The sequence below is a fragment of the Canis aureus genome, chromosome 27 (genome assembly GCF_053574225.1).
Source record: "Canis aureus isolate CA01 chromosome 27, VMU_Caureus_v.1.0, whole genome shotgun sequence".
In the NCBI taxonomy this organism is placed as follows: Eukaryota; Metazoa; Chordata; class Mammalia; order Carnivora; family Canidae; genus Canis; species Canis aureus.
In genome coordinates, this window is record NC_135637.1 from 9,709,912 (window position 1) to 9,735,422 (window position 25,511).

Sequence of the window (25,511 nt, forward strand, 5' to 3'; positions counted from 1 at the left end):
TCATGACCTCGTCTGTTCCTGCAGCAACCTTACCACGTAGGTACTTTTATTCACTGAGCAGGGAACTGAGGGTTAAGTAACTTGTCAAGGCTGCAACGCTAAGGAGAGAGACCCAGTAGTCCGCAAAGGGCATCGCGCAGGGATTCTCCACTTTACTGAGAGGCAGAGGCCACTGGCGACAATGGGCCCAGGACTCTTGTGCAACCCAGGTCTCTTGACTCCCACGCGCAGACACCAACAGCTGTCCTGTTTTGCTGCAAGCTTCTGAAAATACCCGCCAAACAGAGACCCGGATCTTCCTCCACGGAGAATGCAAAATCTATGGCTGGAAAGCTTGAGCACAGAGAGGAAAAAGCGGTGCGCATGCTGCCCGCGTTCTGGGACTCCCCGTGGAAACTCCGCCCCCGTCTCCATGGAAACCCGGCCGCGGCGGCCTCGGTCACCAGGGGGCGGGGCTCAGTGGCCGCCCCTCCCCCACCCGGTTTGCAGCAGCTCCCAGCCGGCAGTCACCGCGGTCACCCTTTAACCTCCCCGTTCCTCTACTTGGCCGTCCTCCCTTTGTGTTGTCTTCTCGTGCACCCAGACAACATCCTGGAGCCCGCCCTCCTGCGCCGGACCCAGCGGGGCGGGCGCACCCATCGTGCGGGCCTGGGAGTCTCCGGGCGCGGCCTTTGCGCCCCGGGCCCACCCCTCGGCCGCGGATTGGCCGCTCCCGGCCATCCCCCGCCCCGAGCAGGCAGGGTCTCAACCCAGCGGAAAGTTTTCTGCGCCGGGAGGAAGTTGTAAGTTTGGAGATTCTGAGAAAGCGGCTCCTGTGGCTGAGTGGTCTGGGTGGCCATGGAGGAGCCCCCTTTGCGAGAGGAGGAGGAGGAAGAGGAGGAAGAAGGGGACGAATGTGGGCCCGAGGGGGCTTTGGGCAAGAGCCCCTTCCAGCTGACCGCCGAGGACGTGTATGACATCTCCTACGTGATCGGCCGCGAGCTGATGGCCCTGGGCAGCGACCCTCGGGTGACACAGCTGCAGTTCAAGATCGTCCGCGTCCTGGAGATGCTGGAGACGCTGGTGAATGAGGGCAACCTGGTGGTGGAGGAGCTGAGAATGGAGAGGGACAGCCTCAGGAAGGAGGTGGAGGGGCTGCGGACGGAGGGCTCTGCGGCGGTCCAGGAGGTGAGTGCGGGAGCCAGGGTCCGGCGGGAGCAGCCTGGGCTGGCTGGGAGGACGCACTCGGGGGCCCCGAGCCCCCGAAAGCAGCCACAGCGCCTCTCCAGCCCTCAGGTTTGCAGCATTCTTATGGGTCCGTTTATTGAGCACTTACTAGGTGCTGAGCCCTTGCTGCGTTTGTTCCGAATCAGGGGCCTCCAGCATTTTTGACCTAAGGCAGCGGCTCTCAGGCTTCGGCGTGCAGGGAAACCACCAGGAGTGTTCGTTAAAGCACAGATTGATGGGCCCGAGCCCCAGAGTTTCTCATTCAGCAGGTCTGGAGTGGGACCTGAGAATCTGCATTTCCAACACGCTCCGTCAGATTTCGAGAATCTTGACTTAGAGTAAGAAATAAATTTTAGGGACACCTGGGTGGTTCAGTGGTTGCGGGTTTGCCTTCAGCTCGGGTCCCCTGATCCCGGAATCCTGGGATCGAGTCCTGCATCGGGCTCCCTATGGGAGCTCATTCTGCCTATGTCTGCCCGCCCCCCCCCCGCCCCAGCTCTCGTGAATAAACAAATAAAATCTTTTTTAAAAAAGTATGTCTTTGGGGCAGCCCGAGTGGCTCAAGCGGTTTAGCGCCGCCTTCCTCCCAGGGCCTGATCCTGGAGACCGGGCATCGAGTCCCACGTCCGGCTCCTTGCATGGCGCCTGCTTCTCCCTCTGCCTGTGTCTCTGCTTATCTCTCTCCTCTCTGTGTATTCTCAGAAATAAATAAATAAAATCTTTTTTTTTAAATAAAATCTTTTAAAAAATAAAATTAAAATTAAAAAAGTAATGTCTTAAAAAAAAATGTTCAGAGCACCTTTATCCAGAATTGTGCCAAACTGTAATAAGTACAACAGGAGAATGGATTTTAAAATTGTGGTATAGTCACACAGTGGAATACTTACATTGCAGTGAGAACGAGCAGAGCTGATATACTCAATTGTGTGCGTGACTCTCACGGATGTTACACTTAGAGACAGGAGCCAGGCACAAAAGAGAGCCTACTATATATTTATGTGAAATCCAGGAACAGGCAAAATAATCTGTATTTATAGAAGACGGATTGATGGTAACCCCAGGTAGGGAGAGTGGGAGGAGGGTGATTGCATGGGTGTACACCTATGCTAAAAATCATCAAGGGGTGCCTGGGTGGCTCAGTGGCTTAAATGCCAGACTCTTGGTTTTGGCTCAGGTCATGATCTGAGGGTTCTGGGACCCAGTCCCTGGTGGGGGCTCCACCCTCAGTGGGAAGTCTGCTGAAGATTCTCTCCTTTTCCCTCTCCCTTTCTTTCTGTTCCTCCCCTGCTCTCTCTCTAAAATAAATAAAGTATCTTTAAAAAGTCACCAAACTAGGGGCACCTGGCTGGCTGAATCAGAGAAGCATGTGACTCGATGTGGGGTTGGGGGATCATGAGTTCGAGCCCCACGTTGAAGGTAGAGATTACTTAAAATACATAAATAATTTTTAAAAAAATCATCAAGCTATAAACTCAAGGTTAATGCATGTATGTTATACCTCCATTTTACAAAATTACCCATTATATCACTTTCCAATATTGATGAAACAAAAGTTTTAAGAAACAATTTATCCTAACTTACCCTTATTAAATATGATACAGAATCGTACTTGCCTATTCCATTTTTGTGAGTTTTTAAATTCTTGTTGCAATTGATTAAATCAATATGAATTACTGATGGGTCTCCAGCTACAGTTAAAAAACAAAGCTGAAAAAAAAAAAAAAAACAAAGCTGTTCTAAGTGGACTATATCTCATTTAATCCTCTTACTATTAGTATATCCATTTTACAGAAATGGATGCTTAGAACAGTTAAATAATTTGCCAGAGGACTTACTGCATGTAAGAGGTGAAGGCAGGATTTAAACTCAGAGATTCCAGTCTTAACCACCACACACGAACGGGTGCCTGGGTGGCTCAGTCGGTTAAGCATCTGCCTTCAGCTCAGGTCCTGATCTCAGGGTCCTGGGATCGATTCCGATAGAGTGGAGAGCCTGCTTCTGCTTGTATTCTCTCTATCTCTGTTGCTATTTCTGTATCTCTCAAATAAATAAATAATATCTTTTTTAAAAAGCCCACCACGCACGGAATACACATTTGACCTTATTTGTTGGAATGACATTTGATGAGTGATGGTATGGTGCTGGACCCTGGGACTGAAGTGATACATTAGTCAAGGACCCTGCCTTCACAAAACTCATGTCTAGTGGGAGAGGTAAGACTCCCATACCTCTAGAACCACAGTACAAGATCACAAGCTGAGAAGTGTGCCAGGAAAGGACAACAGGAAGAGAGTCGCTGACATTCACAGGGGAAAAAGAGTGAGGGTTTCTGGTCACTTCCCTTATGCACTTATTTCACCTACTCATTCATCCTGGTAACAACTGTCTTTGTAGATACAGTTCGACTTCCGTGTCTGTCATATGAGATAGTTGAGTATCATGATTTATAGCCTGCCTTTTGAAACTCAAGAGAAGTTAAATGACTTGCTCAGGATGGCTCAGCTCACATTCTGAGCTCATCCCTGCCACCTCCAACCCCAGGAACAAGGATGTGGAGGGAGCCCCGCTACAGACTGTGTACAGCATACTCTGCACAGAGGCTGGGTGAGTTCTTTGTATGGGGCTCAGTGGACAAGCTTTATCAGCTAGCAGATGAGATGGCATTTGCCTCCCAAATTGCAGTCTTAAGAGCAGGGATGGGGTAAAGGGCAGAAAGAATTGAGTGTTTAGTGCCACTAGGCAGTTCATAAAAATACACCTTATTTTTTTTTCTTTTTCTTTTTAAGTTATTTTTAATTGTGACAAAGTACATTTAAATTTTACCACCTTAACCGTTTTTAAGAGCATACTTAAGTGTCATTAAGTACATTCATGTTGTGCAACTATCACATTCCAGACAACAACAAAAAATCCTAACAGAAAATCCTAACATTTGGCTCCTGAGGGAGAATGCCTAGAGGGACCAGACTCACTGGATTAAAGGGAAGGAGCTAAATAAATAAATAAATAAATAAATAAATAAAGCATTTGAAATTTGGATAATATGTAATGCTAAATTGCACTTCACAGAGGCTAAGGAGACCCAGTCTTCTGGCAATCAGTGCTGGGGTCTGCTTCCCCACAGCCCTTACAACACTGATCCTTGTCAGTCTGACAAGAGGAACATGGTCACTGTTATGTTTCTCTTTATATTGCACCTTGTTCTGTCACCTGCAGAACGTTCCAGTGTTGTCGTGCCTTAGTTTTTATTTAACTGGGTTTCTATTCATGGACATGTAAGTTGTTTTCAAACCTTTGCTTACATTTTAGGTTGAAAACATTTCAAACCTACGGAAGAGTTGTAAGAAAAGCACAAGGGACACCTGTATACCTTTCACCTGGATTCAGGTGTTGTATTCAGTTTTGTGTGTGTGTAGTGTGTCTTTGAAGATATACACCAGGGGCACCTGGGTGGCTCAGTCGGTTAAGTTTCTGATTTTGGCTCAGGTCATGATCTTGGAGTCCTGGGATAAGCTCCATGTCAGGCTTCCTGCTCAGTAGGGAGCCTGCTTCTCCCTCTCCCTCTTCCCCTCACCTCATGCTCTCTTTTACTCTCTCAAATAAATAAAACCTTTAAATAAAAAAGAAGATATACACCAAAGTATTTATACATACACACAAAACCGCATATATGTAATATATATGTGCATATACAGAAATAATATGTATCTGTATTATGTTTTTTTTAATTTTTATTTATTTATGATAGTCACACAGAGAGAGAGAGAGAGAGAGAGGCAGAGACATAGGCAGAGGGAGAAGCAGGCTCCATGCACTGGGAGCCCGACGTGGGATTCGGTCCCAGGTCTCCAGGATCGCGCCCTGGGCCAAAGGCAGGTGCTAAACCGCTGCGCCACCCAGGGATCCCGTATCTGTATTATATATTCAGTTTTTCTCAACTGTTTTGGTTTTATTTTTAAGATTTTATTTATTTACTTGAGAGACAGAGAGCACAAGCAGGGGGAGCAGCAGAAGGAAAGGGAAAAGCAGACTCCCCACTGAGCAGGGAGCCTGAGGTGGGGCTCAATCCCAAGACCCTAGGATCATGACCTGAGCCAAAGGCAGACACTCAACCACTGAGCCACCCAGGTGCCCCCTTCTCAACTATTTGAGGGACATTATGTTAGTTGTAGGATTAGTAAAAGATTAGGGCCCTTTACCCTAAATACTTCAGTGGATATCTCACAAGACATATTATTGTGTAGCCACAAATAAATGATCAAATTTAGCAGAAAAAGGTGAATAGAATACAAAGACCTAATATACTATCCCTATTCAAAATTCACAATAATATCCTTTACAGCATCTTTTTTCTGGTGCAGGATCCGGTCCAGGGTTACGCAGTACTTTTGTTTTGTATTAAAGATTTTATTTATTCATTCATAAGAGATACAGAGAGAAAGGCAGAGATGCAGGCAGAGGGAGAAGCAGGCTCCATGCAAGGAACCCGACATGGGACCCAATCCTGGGACCCCAGGATCTTGCCCTGGGCTGAAGGCAGGCGCCAAACTGCTGAGCCACCCAGGCATCCCTACACAGTACTTTTGGTTGACACATGTCTTTAGTTGCCTTGAATCTAGAACAGTTCCTCAGCTTTTCCTTGTCTTTTATGACCCTGACATTTTTGATGATTATGTATCTGTTGATTTGTAGAATGTCCTTCAATTTGGGTTTGTTCCAATGTGTTATGGGTAAATTCAAGTGATACATGTTTAGCAGGAATACCATATAAATTTTTTTTTTTTTTCAGGAATACCATTGAAGGGATTCTGTGTCCTAGTCAGTGCTTTGTATCAGGAGACATTTGACTCACATTGCCATTATTGGTGTTGTTAACTTGATCACTTAGCTAATGTGGTGTCTGCTAGATTTCTGCATTGTATAGGTGCCTTTATTCTCCTTTGTCATTCATAAGTGGTTGTGGGAAAATACTTTGAAACTGCAAAATATTCTTTCCCCCAACAAGCTTTTACCCAAAAGGTTTAGATCCATTCACTAGTCCTGGCTGAATCAATTATTACTAAGTTGGTTAAAAAAGGGATGATTTTTTTGGAGGATAAAGATTTTATTTTGGGGGCGCCTGGGTGGCTCCATCGGTTAAGCATCTGCCTTCAACTCAAGTCATGATCTCGGGGTCCTGGATCAAGTCCCACATCAGGCTCCCTGCTTGGCGAGGAGTCTGCTTCTCCCTCTTCCTCTTTTCCTTTTTTTTTTTTTTTCTTCCTCTTTTCCACCCTCAACTCCCCACTTGTGCTCTCTGCTCTCTCGAATGAATGAATGAATGAATGAATGAATGAATGACTTTATTTTTAAGTAATCTCTACACTTAACATGGGGCTTGAACTTACAACCCCAAGATCAAGAGTCTCATGCTCTACCGACTGAGTCAGCCACGTGCCCCAAAAGGATGATTTTTTCAACTTTCTCATCTTCTACATCCATTAATTGGCCTTTTGCTATAAATTCCCCATTTCCTTTCCCTGTATTTTTTTTAAAGATTTTATTTATTTATTCATGAGACAGAGAGAGAGAGAAGGCACAGACACAGGCAGAGGGAGAAGCAGGCTCTGTGCAGGGAGCCTGATGTGGGACTCGATCCCGGGTCTCCAGGATCAGGCCCTGGACCCAAGGCGGTGCTAAACTGCTGAGCCACCCGGGCTGCCCATTCCTTCCCTGTATTAATCAGAGTTCTCCAGAGAAACAGAACCACTAGGGGATATAGCTATGATATAAAGAGGATAGTTATTTGAGGAATTGGCTCATGAAGTTATGGAGGCTGAGAAATCTTGTAATCTGCAGGCTGCAAGCTGGAGAACCAGGAAGTCTGTGATCTGGTGAGCTGATGGTTAAGTCCTGGTCTGGAACCAAAAGCCCAAGAACCGGGAGTGTCAAAGTCTGAGGGCAGGAGAAGGAGGATGTCCCGCTAGAATTCACCCTCTTTCCACCTTTTGTTCTATTGGGGCCCTCGGTGGATTGGATGATACCCGCCCACCCATTAGGGGGGCCATCTGCTTTACTCCCTGCATCAATCCAAATGCTAATTAACGTCTTCCAGAAACACCTTCACAGACACACCAAGAAATAACATTTAACCAGCTATCTGGGCATCCCTTAGCCCGGTCAGGTAGATGCATAAAATTAACCGTCACATCCCCATTAATTAATTAATTAATTTTAAATTTTATGTATGAACTCCTGAATTCTCCTTTTATGTGGAGTGTTATTGTCCATTCCTGTTATTATTCACTTTTATGCTCAAATTGAGTATCTCAGTCTGGCCAGCGGGAGCTCCTTCAAACTGTCATTTTGAGGTGTCTCCATTCCTTACACAAGGAAAGGCTTCAGGTTCATCTCGTGCTTTCCCTGATTCCAGACCTGGAATCAGCCATTCTCCAAGGAGCTGGAGAACTGTACTTAGAACTTTTGTTTCTTTCGCATTAACCAGATGCTTCCAACAGGCAGTGTCTCAGCTGATAGGGTTCCTGGGAGTAGTAAAACAGAATTTTCCTTTCTGGGGTGAACAGTCCATCTTCACAAGGGAAACCGTATAAGCGACCAACGTTTTTTTTTACAGGTAAACCTGGGACCAGACAAAATGGTGGTCGACCTGACAGATCCCAACCGACCACGCTTCACTCTACAGGAGCTGAGGGACGTGCTCCAGGAGCGCAACAAACTCAAGTCCCAGCTAATGGTGGTGCAGGAAGAGCTGCAGTGCTATAAGAGGTGGGGCTCTGCTGCTTTGGGCATTCCTGCACCGCAGAGCCAGACCCTGCCTGGAAATCCTTGACATGTTATGTATTTGTTCTGATGTTCACTCAGGCAGTTTATTGAAGACCTACCACATGCCAGGTGCTATTCCTGGCACCGGTATAGTAGTGAACAAAACAGAGAAAGCCATGCTAGTCTAGGGGGAAGATAGGCAATTGATAAGGAAGTCTGAAATAACACACAGCATAATGGTAGTAAGTGCTCTAAAGTATATAAAACAAAGTGACAGGGGTACCTGGGTGGCTCAGTCAGTTGGGTGTCTGACTCTTGATTTTGGCTCAGGTCATCATCTCGGGGTTGTGTGATTAAGCCCTGTATTGGGCTCCTTACTGGGCATGGAGGCTTCTTAAGATTATTTCTCTCTCCCTCTTGCTCTGCACCTCCCCCCTCCTTTTTCTCTCCCTCAATAAACAACAACAACAACAACAAAAAACCAAGATGACATATGACGCAAAATGCTGGAGGTGGGAGATGGGCCTATTTTTAATTGGGTGGTCAGTGAAGATCCCTCTGAGGTGGATGACAAGAAGCAGCCAACCATGTAAAGATTCGTAGGGCAAGAGTAGAGTGAGAAGTGCTCAGAGTATGTGAACCAGCTTGGCTAATTTAAGAGACCCAACATGGTAGAAGTTGGAACACAGGTAGAGGATGAGAGGTATGCCTTATGAGCCACAGGAAGGACCTCTAATTTTTTTTCTCTAATTTTATTGTATGTGAAATGAGAAGTCGTTGGAAAGTTGTTTTTTTTTTTTTTTTTTTTTTTTAAGATTTTATTTATTTATTCATGAAAGACACAGAGAGAGAGAGGGGGCAGAGACACAGGCAGAGGGAGAAGCAGGCTCCATGCAGGGAGCTTGATAGGAGACTTGATCCCAGGTCTCCAGGATCACGCCCTGGGCTGAAGGCGGCGCTAAACTGTTGAGCCACCGGGGCTGCCCCATCAGAAAGTTTTAATCAAGGAAATGACAAGATCTGATTTACTGTTTCATTTATTAAGTAGGCCCCATGCTCAGTATGGGCTTGAACTCACCACCCTGAGATCACAAGTCAGAAGCTCTATCAACTGAGCCACCCAGGCGCCCCCGATTTAGTGTTTTAAAAGAGCAAATGTGAGGGGCACCTGGCTGGCTCAGGCAGTAGAACATGTAAGTCTTGATCTCGGGGTCATGAGTTCAAGCCCCGAATTGGGTGTGGAGCTTACTTTAAAAAAAAAAAAAAGTTTGCCTGGGCAGCACAGTTGGTTGAGCATCCAACCCTTTGTTTCAGCTCAGGTCTGACCTCAGGGTTCTGGAGCCAGGTGTCAAGCTCTGTACTCAGCAGGGATCTGCTTCAGTATTCTCTCTTCCTCTGACTCCACCCTTCTCCCCTACACTCTTTCTCAAATAGATAAATCTTTAAAAATAAAATATCAAAATGGTAACTTGATAACTGAACTACTTGATTAAGTAAGAGAATGTGCTTGTTCTTTGGAAATACATGCTGAAGTATTTAGGAATAAGATAGTAACATGTCTCCAGCTTCTCTCAGGTGGTTCAGAAAGAAGACAGATGTGTGGATGGATGGATAGGTGGATGGGTGGATGGATGGATGGATAGGCAGGTAGGTAGGTAGATAGATAAATAGATAATAATAGGGGGATCTGGGTAAAGAGTATATGGGAATTCTTCATATTAATCTTAAACTTTTTCTGTAAGTTTGGAATTATATAAAAATTAAAAGCAGGGATGCCTGGGTGGCTCAGTCAGTTAAGCATCTTCCTGCAGCTCAAGTTGTGATCCCAGAGTTCTGGGATTGAGTCCTGCATCAGTCCCCCTGCTCCATAGGGAGCCTGCTTCTCCCTCTCCCTCTAACCTTCCCCCTGCTCATGCTCACTCTGTCTCTCTCTCATTAAATCTTTTTTAAAAATTAAAAGCTTAAAAAGATCACAATAGGAGCACCCGGCTAGCTCAGTCAGTGGGTGGAGTATGCAACTCTTGGTCTTGGGATCATGAGTGTGAGCCCCATGTTGGGTGTAGAGATTATTTAAGAATAAAATCCTAGGGGCAGCCCGGGTGGCTCAGCGGTTTAGCGCCGCCTTCAGCGCAGGGTGTGATCCTGGAGATCCAGGGTCGAGTCCCATGTCAGGCTCCCTGCGTGGAGCCTGCTTCTCCCTCTGCCTGTGTCTCTGCCTCTCTCTCTCTCTCTCTCTCTCTCTCTCTGTGTGTGTGTGTCTCTCATGAATAAATAAATAAAATCTTTTAAAAAATAAAATCCTAAAAGAAAAAAAAATAACATGTCTAGGAGAAAGATTGTAGGATAAGCGAGAGAAGAAATAAGAAGCTGTTGACGTACTGGGTTTGGACTTTGCTGTATCCATCTGCACCCTGTTTCCCAAAATGTTTTCTTTCATATAAGTGCTTCTTGAAAAGGGGGCTCGAAAAAGAAAAAGAAAAAGGAGCTCTGTGGTTGAATAATTCTGGGAAACCACTGAGTTAAACAAAGCAGATTCCCTTAGTGACAGGAGGGAGATTCTCTCTCCCTTAGAGAATGAAAACTCAGCACCAGCTAGTATTTATCAGTGCATGCTACGTGCAGGCACTCTAAATGTATTCCAAGCATCATTTTGATTAGTGCTCATGGCAACGTGAGTTAAGGTAATATTATGTCCAAGATGTTCTATGGTTCAAAAAGGTCAGATACCTGCTTGAAGTCCCATAGCTGTGATGACAATGGTGAGATGTGACCCCAGACAGCCTGATACAGAACCTGTGCTTTTAGTTTTCATACCATGTTCAGACTCTGATAGTTGTTTTTTTTTTTTTTTAAGATTTTATTTATTTAGTCATGAGAGACACAGAGAGAGAGAGGCAAAGACACAGCCAGAGGGAGAAGTAGGCTCCACCCAGGGAGCCCCATGTGGGACTCGATCCTGGGACTCCAGGATCACACCCCTGGCTGAAGGCAAACGCTTAACCGCTGAGCCACCCAGGCATCACAACTCTGATAGTTTAGAAACAAGAAATATGCTGACTCAGGGGCACCTGGGTGGCTTAGTTGTTAAGTGTCCTGCCTTCAGCTCAGGTCATGATCCCAGAGTCCTGGGACTGAGCCCTGCTTTCCCTCTCTCTCTGCCCCTCGCCCTGGCTCATGCTCTCTGTGTCTCTGTCTCTCAAATAAAAAAAATCTTTTTTTAAAAAAGTATTTTATTTATTTATTCATGAGAGACACAGAGAGAGAGAGAGAGAGAGAGCGAGAGAGGCAGGGACACAGGCAGAGGGAGAAGCAGGCTTCACGCAGGGAGCCCGACGTGGGACTTGATCCCAGGCCTCCAGGATCACACTCAGCTGAAGGCTGTGCTAAACTGCTGAGCCACCCGGGCTGCCCTCAAGTAAATAAAATCTTAAAAAAACATAAATTCATTCAATATAAAGTCATTAAGGGGGCAGCAGTACAGTAAAAATGTTCTAGCAAGCCAAATCCAAAGGGCTGAGTTCTGCCAACAGGAATTTTTTTTAATATATTTTATTTATTCATGAGAGACAGAAAGAGAGAGAGGCAGAGTCGCAGGCAGAGGGAGAAGCAGGCTCCATGCAGGGAGCCCGACGTGGGACTCGATCCCGGGACTCTAGGATCACACCTTGAGCCAAAGGCAGATGCTTAATTAACCACTGGGCCACTCAGGCTTCCCTGCCAACAGGAATTTAATCATCTTCCTTCTGCTGAAGTTGGAACCACATTAATGGAAAGACTTGTCTTCCTCTCATTTAATAAGTACTTCAGACACAGGTAGTTAAAAACAGGAACGGCTGAACTGCTGAGGCTTGAGCAACTTGTTAGCGAATAGAGCGACATGCTTTTATTTCCAGTTTTGAATTCCCAGAGAGCAGCAGCTGTGCACTTGCCATCTGGTACAGGCCTGTTGACAGCAGGATTCTGTTTACTCACTTGGGTTCTGTATTCTAGAGGAACCAGCATGTCAGCTGAGATATTCTCCTAGCAACTGCATCAGCTTGGAGGTCCAAGATCATCCCAATGATTGTTTTGAGTTGAGGCAGATGTGGTAGGCTGCTTCCAAAGATGGCCACAAGTCTTCCCATCCTGCATGCCTTCTGCAATGAGACTTTCCCTCCCCTCAAGAGGTAGAGTCTATTTTCCCTCTCCTTGAGTCTGGGCTGCCCAGTGACTTGCTTTGACCAATGGAATGTGGTAGAAGCAATACTCTTTGGCTTCTGAGGTTAGGAGATACCCGTTGCAGCTTCCATTTTTGTCCTCGTAGAATTTTTTGTTCTTGTGGAATGCTTGAGACCATAGTTCTGTGAGGAAGCTCAATACAGTACCAGGGAGAGGTCACACGAAGAAGAGAGGTACCCCAGCTGACAGCCCCAACTGTGACCCGCCTCCCACATACCCCACCAAGGCAATAAGAAATGGAGCCATCATGAGAAATCATAAATCATGGGATGCCTGGGTGGCTCAGCAGTTGAGCCTCTGCCTTCGGCCCAGGGCATGATCCCAGAGTCCCAGGATTGAGCCCCACATCGGGCTCCCTGCATGGAGCCTGCTTCTCCCTCTGCCTGTGTCTCTCCCTCTGCCATTCTCTCTCTCTCTGTGTCTCTCGTGAATAAATAAAATCTTTAAAAAAAATCTTCATTGTTTTAACTCATGTGGTTTAGGGTATTACATAACAATAGGCCATGGAAAAGGGGGTTTATTGGTAACAAATAATGTATTAATATTATTACTGTAATATATAAATAATAATATAAAATAATAAGAGCTCAGTCTTTGCCAAGGAGAGAGAAGGATGAATCGTGCTCTCTGACTCTCATATCTCAAGAGGTGTCAGTCTGCTGGGCTGCCATAACAAAATACCATAGACTGGGTGATTTGTTTATTTATTTAAGATTTTATTTATTTATTTGAGAAAGAGGACAGTGGGAGACAGAGCACAAGTGAAGGGGGAGGGGCTATGGGAGAGGGAGAAGCTGACTTCCCGCTGAGCAGGGAGCCCTGACGGACTTGGACTCAGACTTGAGCTGGATCCCAGGACCCTGGGATCACAAAATTGAGCCCAAGGCAGATGCTCAACTGACTGGAGCCACCCAGGCACCCAGACTAGGCAGTTTAAACAATAGAACTTTTTTCTCTCACAATTCTGGAGGCCAGAAGTCCAAGATCAGGGTGCCAGCATGGTTAGTTCTGACTCTTCGTGGCTTCTTGTACACAGCAGAGAGAGCAAGCCCTCAGACATCTCCACTTACAGGGGCTTTAACCCAACCATGGGGGCCTTGCCCTAATGACCTCATCTAAACTCCTGGGGATGGGGTTGGCTCTATAGGTTAAGCATCTGCCTTCAGCTCAGGTCATGATCCTGGGGTCCTGGGATTGAGCCCCATGTCGGGCTCCCAGCTCTGCGGCGAGCCTACTTCTCCCTCTCCATCTGCCCGTCCCTCTGCTTGTGCTCAGTCTATCTGTCAAGTAAATAAATTTTTAAAAAAAATTATCTCCCAAAGTCCCCATCTCTAAATACCATTAGACTGGAACTTAGGGCTTCAACATCTGAATTCTGGGGGACACAATCCAATCTGTAGGAAGGGGGAAGCACCACAGGTATAAAGTAGCAAGCAGGTGCCACAGCAAAACACCTAAGTGGATACACAAGCTATACCAGGTCAGGCATTGAAATATTGCATTGTAGTCAGGCTTCCTTTGGTTGCAAGTGACAGAAATTCAGTTCAAACTAGCTTAAGTACAAAAAGGAATTTGTTAACCCACATACCTGGGAAGGATTTTGGATTTTGGGGCTGTTTTCAGAAATAAAAAACTGCAGTCAAGGCCTCAGGGTTGGAGAAGCCAGAGACTTGTTGCCTCTTTCTTTCCTCCTTGCGTCCGCTTTGTTGGCCTCATTATCTTGTGTTGTAGACACACCTTCTGGGAGTCTTATGAAATGTGGTTGCTGGCAATGCCAGTTGAACAAATGAGAAAGAACATCTTTCTTCCAGCTTCTATACATCAAATCCATGGAAATAAGTCTAGTTCTCTTTAAGTCAACTGACCTCAATATCTTATCAATCAATATCAATTTAACTCTACATACCATCTGACTTACTATACTTTTAAAGTTTCACTTAATTTATTTGTTTATTGATTGCTTCCTTCCCCGTTGGAAAAATAGAAATCACATGATAGGAGATAATTTTGTCTGTTTTGTTCACTGCTATACTGTCACGTGCTATGTATTATTTCACTAATGATGATTATCTCATTAATCACTCAGTCCTAGGAGGCAGTTACTCTTATTATCCTCATTTGATTTATTAGAAAATCAAGGCCTAAGTTAGAGAATTGAAACATGGTCATATTCCTAAAAAGTGGAGAAGCTTGGGTTACTAGCCAGTGGAGTTAGACAAGAGAAAGTAAGAAGAGGTATCAATATTGGAAAGGTGGCAGGGGGAGATTCTTGTTATTAAGAGCAGAATCTGTCTGACTCTAGCTATCAGTGATATTATTAATGTAATAATGATTATTAAGACCCTTCACTTTCAGAGCTTCACAGACAGAAGGTCTGAAATAAAACATCCCATTTATTCCCTTTTCCCCAGTGGTCTGATTCCTCCAAGAGAAGGCCTGGGAGGAAGAAGACAAAAAGACACCCTTGTCTCCAGGACCAGCAATGCCAGCAGTAACAAGGAGGAGAAGACAATCATAAGGAAGCTGTAAGTTACTTGCTGCCCCATTGCCACTAAATCATTGTTGAAGGATGGAGTGGAGGCCCAAGGAGGCTGGCTAGCTACCCAAGGTGGGAAGGCTCTACAATCCTGATTGGTCATGCTGCCACTGTTAGGAAAATCTGAGCTGGACTATTATGAGATCTGTTGGGCAGCAGTCATCGTCGTCGTCGTCTTCTTCTTCTTCTTCTTCTTCTTCTTCTTCTTCTTCTTCTTCTTCTAAGGTTTTATTTATTTCTTTATTCATGAGAGACAGAGAGAGGCAGAGACACAGGCAGAGGGAGAAGCAGGCTCCATGCAGGGAGCCCAACGCGGGACTTGATCCCGGGACTCCAGAACCACGCCCTGGGCCAAAGGCAGGCACTAAACCGCTGAGCCACCCAGGGATCCCAGAAATCTTCTTTTTTTTTTTTTTAATTTTATTTATTTATTCATGAGAGACATAGAGAAAGAGGGAGAGACATAGACAGAAGGAGAAGCAGGCTCCATGCAGGGAGCCCGATGTGGGACTTGATCCCAGTACCTCAGGATCACAACCTGAGCCAAAGGCAGACACTCAACCACTGAGCCACCCAGGTGCCCCTGTTAGGCAGCAGTCTAAGCACTTGACATATATTAATTCATTGACTTTTCATAGTGACCCTGTGAGGTAGGAGCTACCATCATCTCCATTCTATAGGTGGAGAAATAGGTACCAAGAGGCAAAGTAATTTGCCTGAGGTCACCCAGATAGTGAATAGTGAAGTCAGGACTTGAACCTACTACTCCAACAACAAGAAAAATAACAATAAGGGATCCCTGGGTGGCGCAGCGGTTTAGCGCCTGCCTTTGGCCCAGGGCACGATCCTGGAGACCCGGGATCGAATCCCATGTCAGGCTCCCGGTGCATGGAGCCTGCTTCTCCCTCTGCCTGTGTCTCTGCCTCTCTCTCTTTCTCTCTCTCTGTGTGTGACTATCATAAATAAATAAATATTAAAAAAAAAAAGAAAAATAACAATAATTACTAGAGTTTATGGTCCCATAAACTGGCTGGCTCAGTTGGAGAAGCTTGTGACTCTTGGTCTTGGGGTCATGAGTTCAAGCCCCTCATTGAGTGTGGAGATTACTTTAAAAAAGGATGGGGGGGATCCCTGGGTGGCGCAGCGGTTTGGCGCCTGCCTTTGGCCCAGGGCGCGATCCTGGAGACCCAGGATCGAATCCCACATCGGGCTCCCGGTGCATGGAGCCTGCTTCTCCCTCTGCCTGTGTCTCTGCCTCATTCTCTCTCTCTCTCTGTGACTATCACAAATAAATAAAAATTAAAAAAAAAAAAAAAAAAAAAGGATGGGGGTGGGCTGATTCATTACCTCTCTTACCTCCAACTTCAGAGGACCCTATGTCTCCCATCATTGGGACACAACAGTTTCCTTTGATTACCCCCCTTGTGTTTATGCTGCCTTGTTAATCCCTCATTTCTTTGGGTGCTAAGGCCCAAACCAGAGAATGTGGGGTTACTTGTTTAAATTCAGATTCCCAGAGCAACCTGGGTGGCTCAGTGGTTTAAACGTCACTTTCAGTCCAGGGCCTGATTCTGGAGACCCAGGATCAAGTCCCATGTCAGGCTCCCTGCATGGAGCCTGTTTCTCCCTCTGCCTGTGTCTCTGCCTCTCTCTCTCTCTCTCTCTCTCTCTCTCTCTCTGTGTCTCTCATGAATAAATAAATAAAATCTTTAAAATAAATAAATAAATAAATAAATAAATAAATAAATAAATAAATGCAGATTCCCAAACAATAAATAAATAAAATAAAATAAAGTAAAATTCAGATTCTCAGAAGTCAGGTCTACAATGAAGCCAAAAAAATCTGGATTTCTTTTTTTTTTTTTTAAGATTTTATTTATTTATTTGAGGGAAAGAAATCGTGAGAGAGCATAAGTTGGGGGAGGGGCAGAGGGAGCAGGAGAAGCAAACTCCCCACTGACCAGGGAGCCCAACTCAGGCTGAGGTGCCAGGACCCTGAGATCATGACCCGAGCCAAAGCAGACACTTAACTGACTGAACCACCCAGGCACTCCAAAATCTGGATTTCTAATAAATTCCTCAGGCAACTCTGATGTGGAGAAGCCTTGGACTACACTTTGAAAGATGCCTTCTCAGCCTCCAGGTGTCATACAATGAGGCATGCCTTTCCCCCACCCCTCCATGAGGCAAACACCGTTTGCCTTTGCTGCTCCAAGAATGTCTGGCCTGGTGACAGTTACCAGCCCCTGACCTCTTGGACAGAGCTGAGAAACCACCTCAGTCAGGATCTCAAATACCTTTGGGGGCCAGGCACTTAATATGGGTGAGTGATGAGGGATAGAGGGGCGGACATTTGCCAGGGTCCTGGCGAGAAACAAATAGTGCATTTAAAAGGAGTGATGTGGGGATCCCTGGGTGGCGCAGCGGTTTAAGCACCTGCCTTTGGCCCAGGGCGTGATCCTGGAGACGCGGGATCGAATCCCATGTCAGGCTCCCAGTGCATGGAGCCTGCTTCTCCCTCAGCCTGTGTCTCTGCCTCTCTCTCTCTCTCACTGTGTACCTATCATAAATAAAATAATAAAAATAAAATTTAAAAAATAAAAATAAAAAAATAAAAGGAGTGATGTGGGCAGCCCGTGTGGCTCAATGGTTTAATGTCGCTTTCAGCCCAGGGTGTGATCCTGGAGACCCGGGATCAAGCCCCACGTGGGGCTGGCTCCCTGCGTGGAGCCTGCTTCTCCTTCTGCCTGTGTCTCTGCCTCTCTCTCTCTCTGTGTGTCCCTCATGAATAAATAAAATATTTTAAAAATAAAAATAAAAAAAAATAAAAGGAGTGATGTGTAACTCAGTTGGTTATGCATCTGCTTTCAGCTCAGGTCATGATCTCGAGGTCCTGAGATCAAGTCCTGTGCTCTCTTTGGCAGCACATATACTGAGATCAAGTCCTTCATTGGGCTCCCTGCTCAGCAGGGAGCCTGTTTCTCTTTTCTCCCTCCTCTCCTTCCCTGTGGCCATGCTCTCTCTCTCTCTCCCCCAAATAAGTAAATAAATAAATAAAATCTTTTTTTTTTAAAGATTTTATTTATTTATTCATGAGAAACAGAGAGAGGCAAAGACAGGCAGAGGGAGAAGCAGGCTCCCTGCAGGGAGCCCGATGCAGGACTTGACCCCAGGGATCACACCCTGATCTGACAGCAGATGCTCAACCACTGAACCACCCAGGTGTCCCTTAAATAAATAAAATCTTTAAAAAATAAAAATTAAAAAAAGGAGTTAATAAAAAGATTTAAAGAAGGAACATCTTACAGACACGTGAGCAGGGTTAAGGGAACCATCAAGGGATACAGAAGCACTCCAGCATGGCGGTGTGGGCCCAGGGAGCTGTGAGGCAAAGGGAGGTGGGGGGGGGGGGTCCATAGAAGGACATAGCAACTAGTAAGACCAGGCCTGGTGGGGAAGGAGCTGGGGCATAAATACACCTCCCCTCCCTATCTTCCCAGCACCTGCTGGCACCTCCCATTGGCTTGCTGCTCTCGTCCACTGAGCTCAGCCTCTCCTGAGTAGACAAGGGGACAGAGAAAGGATGAGATGAATCTGAGGGGCACACAGCCCACTTAATATGCACATACATAGTTCAGTTAAGTGTTACCAGACTTTCTGGAATGCCTGCATGGAAAACTGCTCTGTCAAACAAGACTACATGAAACCAAAATAATTCATCCCTCCACCAAATATTTACTGGGGGCCTGCCATGTGCCAGGCATTGTTCTAAGTCCTGGGGATGCAGTGAACAAGATGAAGCCCTTGCCTTCATGGTGCTTACACTCTAGCAGGGGAGTCAAAGAGTGTGCAGGTAAGGAAGTATATTAACACTTCATCTTCAGCTATCCATTAAATAGGCAGTGGAGAGAGAAGTTGACAGGGGTAAGTCCTGGAAGGCTTCTGTGAGGAGGTGACAGTCAAGCTGGGCCCTGAAAGATCATAAAGATCTGAGGGAAGAGCATTCCTGGTGGAGGGAACAGGCAAGAGGCCTGAGATCAGTCAAAGCAGGGGGCAGGGGGTCCCAGTGAAGACCTTGAGTTTCACTCTGAACACTTTGGGAAGACACTGGAGGGTTTTAGGTTGGAGAGTGACATGACCATATTTACATGTAAAAGCTCCCTCTGTTTTGTGGAGGAGGTGTGGGGGGACAAGTCAGAGCATGGCCTGGGGGAGTGTTTCTTTCACAAGGAAGGTTCCCCTGAGGTAAAGTAAGAAGGAAAGAGCATCTCTATGCCACACCAGGTGGGGCACTTGGAGACATTTGTTCAGCACTTCTATTGGCTGGGCATCCCATTGTAAATAAGGCTTCCAGGAGATGTAAGCTACTGGTTTCTCTGCCTCCTCGAGGAGAGTTCTTTGGGCCCCTTAGAGTTTGGGCTTGATGTGGCAAAAAATAAAATGTTTGTTCTGTGCACAAGCCAGCCTGAGGTCTTGTGTCTAATGAGCACAAGGCCATAATTTCATGGTCAGACAAGCTTATTAAGCTAATTGAATGAATGAATGAGTGAATGAACGAATGAACAATCTTCTGAAGAAGCAGGTCATGCTAGAAGGATTTTCTTTATCCTGAGGGCAGTGGGGAGCCATGAAGGGTTTTAAGCTGAGGAATGATGTAGCTCTCTGTAGTGATACGGTCGTTCTGGCCATGGTGTGAGTGGATTGTAGGGGTGGCGGGAAGGCTGTTGTGTTCATCACAGTGACTTGGACTGGGGGGTGGCAGTGGAGGAAATGAAAAGTGTTAGGATTAGGAACAGATTTGGGGTGTGATGACTAAAATGTAGCAGATGGTGGGGAGGAGCTGAGAACAACCCCCGGGTTCCTGGCATGAATGACTAGGCAGGGGATGATGTCACTTCCTGAGACAGGGAACTGGTGGGTGAAGGCAGTATGCAGAGGTTCATGGGAGGATGGCTGAGCCCTCATGCCTATATACAAACACGAGTCAGGGGCCCACCACAGCCATTGCCAGCAGAGCTGCCAACCCGTGCTCTGCTGGGGCAGGGAGTTGTCTTCAACAAGAAGCACAAGCCCAGTCCCCATCACTGGCTTTACAACCCACCAGCCAGCTCTGGGACTTTCTCATAGCTGGAACTAGCACTGAGATTGAACGTTGTGATCAACCCCAGATAGCTTTCTCTCTTTTCAAAACTGTATACGATGGGGAGAAACACTGAACATTGGGTGTTCATGTCTCAGGAGATTTCTAGGTTTTATCCAAGAATTTACATGCCAATCTTTATTCATCACAAAGATCCATTTTATAGTTGTAGGTAACAGGGATGCTCCTTCACAATAATACCTCCTGAAGTTAAAAAAAAAGGGGGGGGGGTTCAGACACCATCTTTGTGCACAGCACAGTGCATTAGGGGCTCTGGATCCAACTTTCCATTCCGCAACTTACTGTGTGACCTTCAGCCTGTCACTTAACCTTGCGGGACCTCAGTTTGCTAGTCTATAAAATAGAGATATTGATGGCACTTAGCTTGTCGATGTGTTATGAGTGTGAAATGAGCTGATAGATAGAAAGCCCGTGAGCGGTGCCTGCCCCCAATGAGCCCAGAGCAAACGTTTGAGTCAACGGCCTACAAGAGCCTCTTACAGATTCGGCAGCTTTCTGCAGGCCTAGCTTTGTTCTATCTGTGCCCCCTGACCTGGCAGCCCCGGTGGCTTAGCAGTTTAGCTCTGCCTTTGGTCCAGGGCCTGATCCTGGAGACCCAGGATCGAGTCCCACGTCGGGCTCCCTGCACGGGGCCTGCTTCTCCCTCTGCCTGTGTCTCTGCCTCTTTCTCTGTGTGTGTCTCTCGTGAATATTAAAAAAAAAAAAATAAATAAATCTGTGCCCCCTGACCCTTTTCTCTCTACACCCAGGTTCTCTTTCCGATCAGGGAAGTAGACATAGATCTCAAGCCATGGTTCACACAGAGGTTCTCAGACTCAAGAAGTCAATGCAGCAAGACTTCCAAACTCATCTCGGTGCCACACATACTCACTGGATTTACTCACTTGTTTCCCCTGAAAGCACCAAGGAGAAAGGAGGTGAGGCTCTCTCATGGACATTTCTCCCCTGGCTGCAGAACTGGACACCCCTGAAGGCTTGGCCAGGGCAAGGGAAGCAGCAGAGAGAAATCAAGAAATCAGAAGGAAAGTGAAACGAGGCCCACTTCCTGCTCCACGTCAGCCATCCCGATGGGGTCTCCAGTATGCAGATGTGTGTTCTGCTTGTCTGGTCTCACAGGTGACCTGGGCCTTTACCATGTAGTCACAGCAAAATTCATGAGCCCAAACGGAGAGGGGAGGGAGAGAATGCAGGAAAGGATGGCATTGACACTCCAGTGGTGATTTCACAGATATTTAGGGAACATATGATTTTGCTAACATGATTTTCTTTACATGACTTTGTATTAAAGTGAAATGACTTTTATACTTTCTCTGAGTGTTTTTAGAGTGGTCTCTGGGGTTATGTGACTTTGGATAAGGTGCTTCAGCCTTTCAGAGTCTCAGCTTCCAAATCTGTATATACTGTATGTATGTATTATATGCATATTTATGTGGTGGTGCATATATGCGGCATATATATTTCAGCGACTCTAAGTGATACACCAGTGTTTTGTGTGTTGCTATGAGAGAGAAAAAATGCTGAAAATTTTAAAAAATCTTTATTTATTTATTTGAGAGAGAGAACATGAGCAGGGGGAAGGGCAGAGGGAGAATCTCAAGCAGACTCCCCACTAAGCGTGGAGCCTGATGCAAGGCTTGATCCCACAACCCTGAGATCATGACCTGAGCCAAAATCAGGGATGCCTGGGTGGTTCAGTGGTTAAGCATCTGCCTTTGGTCCAGGGCGTGATCCTGGAGACCTGGGATCAAGTCCCACATTGGGCTCCCTGCATGGAGCCTGCTTTTCCCTCTGCCTATGTCTCTGCCTCTCTCTCTGTGTCTCATGAATAAATAAATAAAATCTTTAATAAGTAAATAAATATTTAAAAAACAAAACAACAAAAAACAAAATCAAGAGTGAGATGCTTAATCTACTGAGCCACCCAGGTGCCCCTATTGTTTTTTTATATATATATATATATATAAAAGTTCCCAACTAACCAAAACATTTTTTTTTATTTTTTAAATATTTATTTATGTATCTTAGAGAAGGAGAAAGGAAGAGAAAGAGAGTAAACATGGTGGGAAGGGGCAGAAGGAGAGGGAGAGAATCATAAGCAGACCCTTCACTGAACACGGAGCCCGACATGGGCCTCTATCCCACAATCTGGAGATCACGACCTGAACTGAAACCAAAGAGTCAGATGCTCAACCAACTGCACCACCCAGGCGCCCCCCCAAATAACCAAAGCATCTTGAGAAAGAACAAGAAAGCTAGAGGTCTTACAAACCTAGATTTCAAGATATACCACCAAGGTGCAGTAATCAGAACAGTCTGGTACTGGCACCAAAATAGACACATAGATCAATAGAACAGAATAGAGAGTCCAAAAATAAACCTACACTTATATGGTCAATTGATCTATGACAAAGGAGGCAAGAATATACAGTGGAGAAAAAGGCAGACATGGTGCTAAAGAAACAGGACAAATTATAACATTAAGATGCTATTGATTTTAAGGCTCATCCTGATTTCAAAGATGTTAAAATGTGTGTGCCGGGGTGGGGGGGAATGCATTTAGGATTCAGTGAAATACAGTCCCTAGAGAACGTCTGGCTGGCTGACTTTGCAAAGAAACTAACGGGCCTGCTGAACATGTCCTATGAGCCGGTCGCCCTGGTGAACGACCCTGGCTCGCTGTATGTTCCACCTGCTGCACGGCTTACCTCGTTTATTCCTGTAACACCTCGGGGAGGTGGGGACTGGCACTAACACCCCAGTTTACAGATTTGGAAAGTGAAACTCCACAAGGTGAAAGTACCCTACACACGTCACTTGGCTGCCCAAGATGCACACGTGGGCCTGATTCTAAGGCCTGCGAAGTGAAATGTGCCCCTCTTCTCCAAAAAGCACTAATGTTAATAATGAAGGTGTGTATGTCTTGACTGTACCCCTTGGAAGACCCTCTGCATACTGCCTCTCTGTACCTCTGTGGGATGGGTATTACCATCCCTGTGGCACACCCAGCACAGGGGGGCTGAGGATCTCGTCCAGGGCCCCAGCTCAACAGTGGTAGAAGTCTGACCTGAACCCAGATGTAAACTCCACAGCCCAGGCTTCACCCACGCTGCCTGCCCAGAAATGCTGCTGCACTGAGGCAGCTCCAGAATGCCATGTTGGCAGAGTCTTCCTTAGATCAAGGGCTCCTGATTCCTAACCCCAGATGATGCTGCAGTCCTCACAGGGTGCTCCCCTCTTAACAGGGGAGAGGGAGGGGAAAGCTTGTTGTACCTTGGAGGTGAGAGCTGGCTGGGAAAACGAATCTATACGTGTGTGTGTGTGTGTGTGTGTGTGTGTGTGTGTGTGACGGGGAGAGTGCTGTCTCTTTTACAGGACTGCACAGCAGACTCAGCTCCTGGGCATGACACTTACAGTCCATCCATCCTGAAGTCCCAACTCTGGCAGTCCACTTCCCTGCACCTGAGCCATTCTTGCTTCAGTTTCCCATCTCCAGGCTGACAGGACAGCCAGAAAGTTTAGAAGCAAACAGAAGATCATTGTGTGTTGCTGCCTGTAAGCCATTTACATGTATCACCTGATTTCCAGACTGGGGGTTCCCCTGTATAAACGTTCAGCTGCCTCTTTCTCCCTCGTGGGATAGATAAGGCAAAAAAAACCCAGAGAGAAATGTCAAGGTAAAACAGCCCTGGTTCCTATGTATCCTGGGAGAGACTAAAAAATTGACAGTAAAGAATGCTCAGATTTTACCTTTTTTTAAATTTTTTTTTTTTTTTTTTTTTTTTACTTTACCAACTCTTGGTAAAATCAGACAGTAGGGTGTGAGAGTTCCAGATGATATGTCCCAGGAGCATTTCTCCTGGAGCTGGGGTCCAGTGTGATCACTGAAACTGCTTAAAGATGCTCCCACAGGGATCCCTGGGTGGCGCAGCGGTTTGGCGCCGCCTTTGGCCCAGGGCGCGATCCTGGAGACCCAGGATCGAATCCCACATCAGGCTCCCAGTGCATGGAGCCTGCTTCTCCCTCTGCCTGTGTCTCTGCCTCTCTCTCTCTCTCTCTGTGACTATCATAAATAAATAAAAATTAAAAAAAAAAAAAAAAAAAAAAGATGCTCCCACACTGCGGGCTTCCTTCGGCAAACCCAGCACCGGGAGGAACCCACTGAGCAATGGTTCTCCAAGCCAGGCTTCACTAGGCACAAGTGGTTGCTGCAGCAATCATCTTTATTTTTTATTTATTTATTTTATTTTTTTTCTTAATTTTTATTTATTTATGATAGTCACACACAGAGAGAGAGAGAGAGAGGCAGAGACACAGGCAGAGGGAGAAGCAGGCTCCATGCACCGGGAACCCGACGTGGGATTCGATCCCGGGTCTCCGGGATCGCGCCCTGGGCCAAAGGCAGGCGCCAAACCGCTGCGCCACCCAGGGATCCCAGCAATCATCTTTAAAAAATGAAATAGGGACGCCTGGGTGGCTCAGCAGTTTGGCGCCTGCCTTCAGCTCAGGGTGTGATCCTGGGATCAAGTCCTGCATCATGCTTCCTGCAGGGAGCCTGCCTCTCCCTCTGTCTCTCATGAATAAATAAATAAAATCTTTTAAAAAATGAAAAAGTAGGGCAGCCCTGGTGGCTCAGTGGTTTAGCGCTGCCTTCAGCCCACGGTGTGATCCTGGAGACCCAGGATCAAGTCGGGCTCCCTGCATGGAACCTGCTACTCCCTCTGTGTCTCTGCCTCTCTCTCGCCCTGTGTCTCTCATGAATAAATAAATAAAATCTTAAAAAATAATAAAATAAAAAAAATAAAAAATGAAAAAGTAAATACAGCAACAAAATATCAGTTTGGAGGCTCTTAGCTATCAGCCTCCAGGCACTTGTAAAAAGGGAATGGTAGAAACAATGAGAAGTTTTGTTGTTAAGATTTTATTTGAGAGAGAGAGAGAGAGGATGAGCAGAAGGGGGGGAAGAACAAAGGGAGAAGCACATGCCCCCCTGCTGAGCACAAAGCCCAACACTAGCTTGAACTCAGGACCCTGAGATCATGACCTGAGCTGAAATCAAATCAGATGCTTAACCAACTGAGCCACGCAGGCGCCCTGAAACAATGCACTTTCCATCATGACAGCAAACATCCGTGACTGAGGATTATCTATGTGCAAGGCCTGCAGTAACTCCTGTGACACAATCACCCACATACACAAACCAGTACTGCTCCATGTTGCCTAGGAGGGAAGTGGCGCACACAGAGCTGTCACCTGTCCGAGGTCACAGGGCTGACTGTTCCAGAGCTGAGTGCACTCGGCCACCAGGCCACCCTCTTCCCTCCAAGATGATGTAGTAATCCATAAATCCTCAGGACATGCCTGCACATCAACAGGGCAGAGGCTGTTCCTTGTTTGATGGTCAAGGTTTGGAGAAGGAAAGGGATTTGTGCAAGGTGAACAGGCTGACAGACGCTTAAAGCCAGTGCTGGTGCTAGATTTTTTGCTTGTCAACCAAGGACCCCAACCAGTGTCCCCATCTGCCCTAAGTGCCCGGAGCAGAGGGAGTGAACCAGGGTGGCTGGTGGGGTTTGTGAGGTAGGGACAGAGATCTGGACCAGCAGGAGGGGCTTCCCACACAAGACAGATTCC

The 25,511-nt window shown here is 46.3% G+C and overlaps 1 protein-coding gene across 3 annotated transcripts in view; it reads left to right on the plus strand.

Annotated features, from left to right (window-relative positions):
- Window positions 1–468: 468 nt before the first annotated feature.
- The window catches only part of RILPL2 (Rab interacting lysosomal protein like 2), a 30,938-nt gene continuing 5,895 nt past the window's right edge, over window positions 469–25,511 (plus strand). The window contains exons 1-4 of one of the 3 annotated variants that reach the window (XR_013366443.1): window positions 471–1,167; window positions 7,820–7,971; window positions 14,598–14,711; window positions 23,256–23,435. Coding sequence is in view for 2 of the 3 variants with exons in the window: in XM_077875341.1 (XP_077731467.1) it covers window positions 838–1,167; window positions 7,820–7,971; window positions 14,598–14,711; window positions 20,633–20,657 (621 nt within the window). In the remaining variant the exon portion in view is untranslated. Of the gene's footprint in view, window positions 1,168–7,819; window positions 7,972–11,958; window positions 12,640–14,597; window positions 14,712–20,632; window positions 21,193–23,255; window positions 23,436–25,511 lie in introns of those variants that run through there. The other 2 variants (XM_077875341.1, XM_077875342.1) reach the window with 2 other exon arrangements.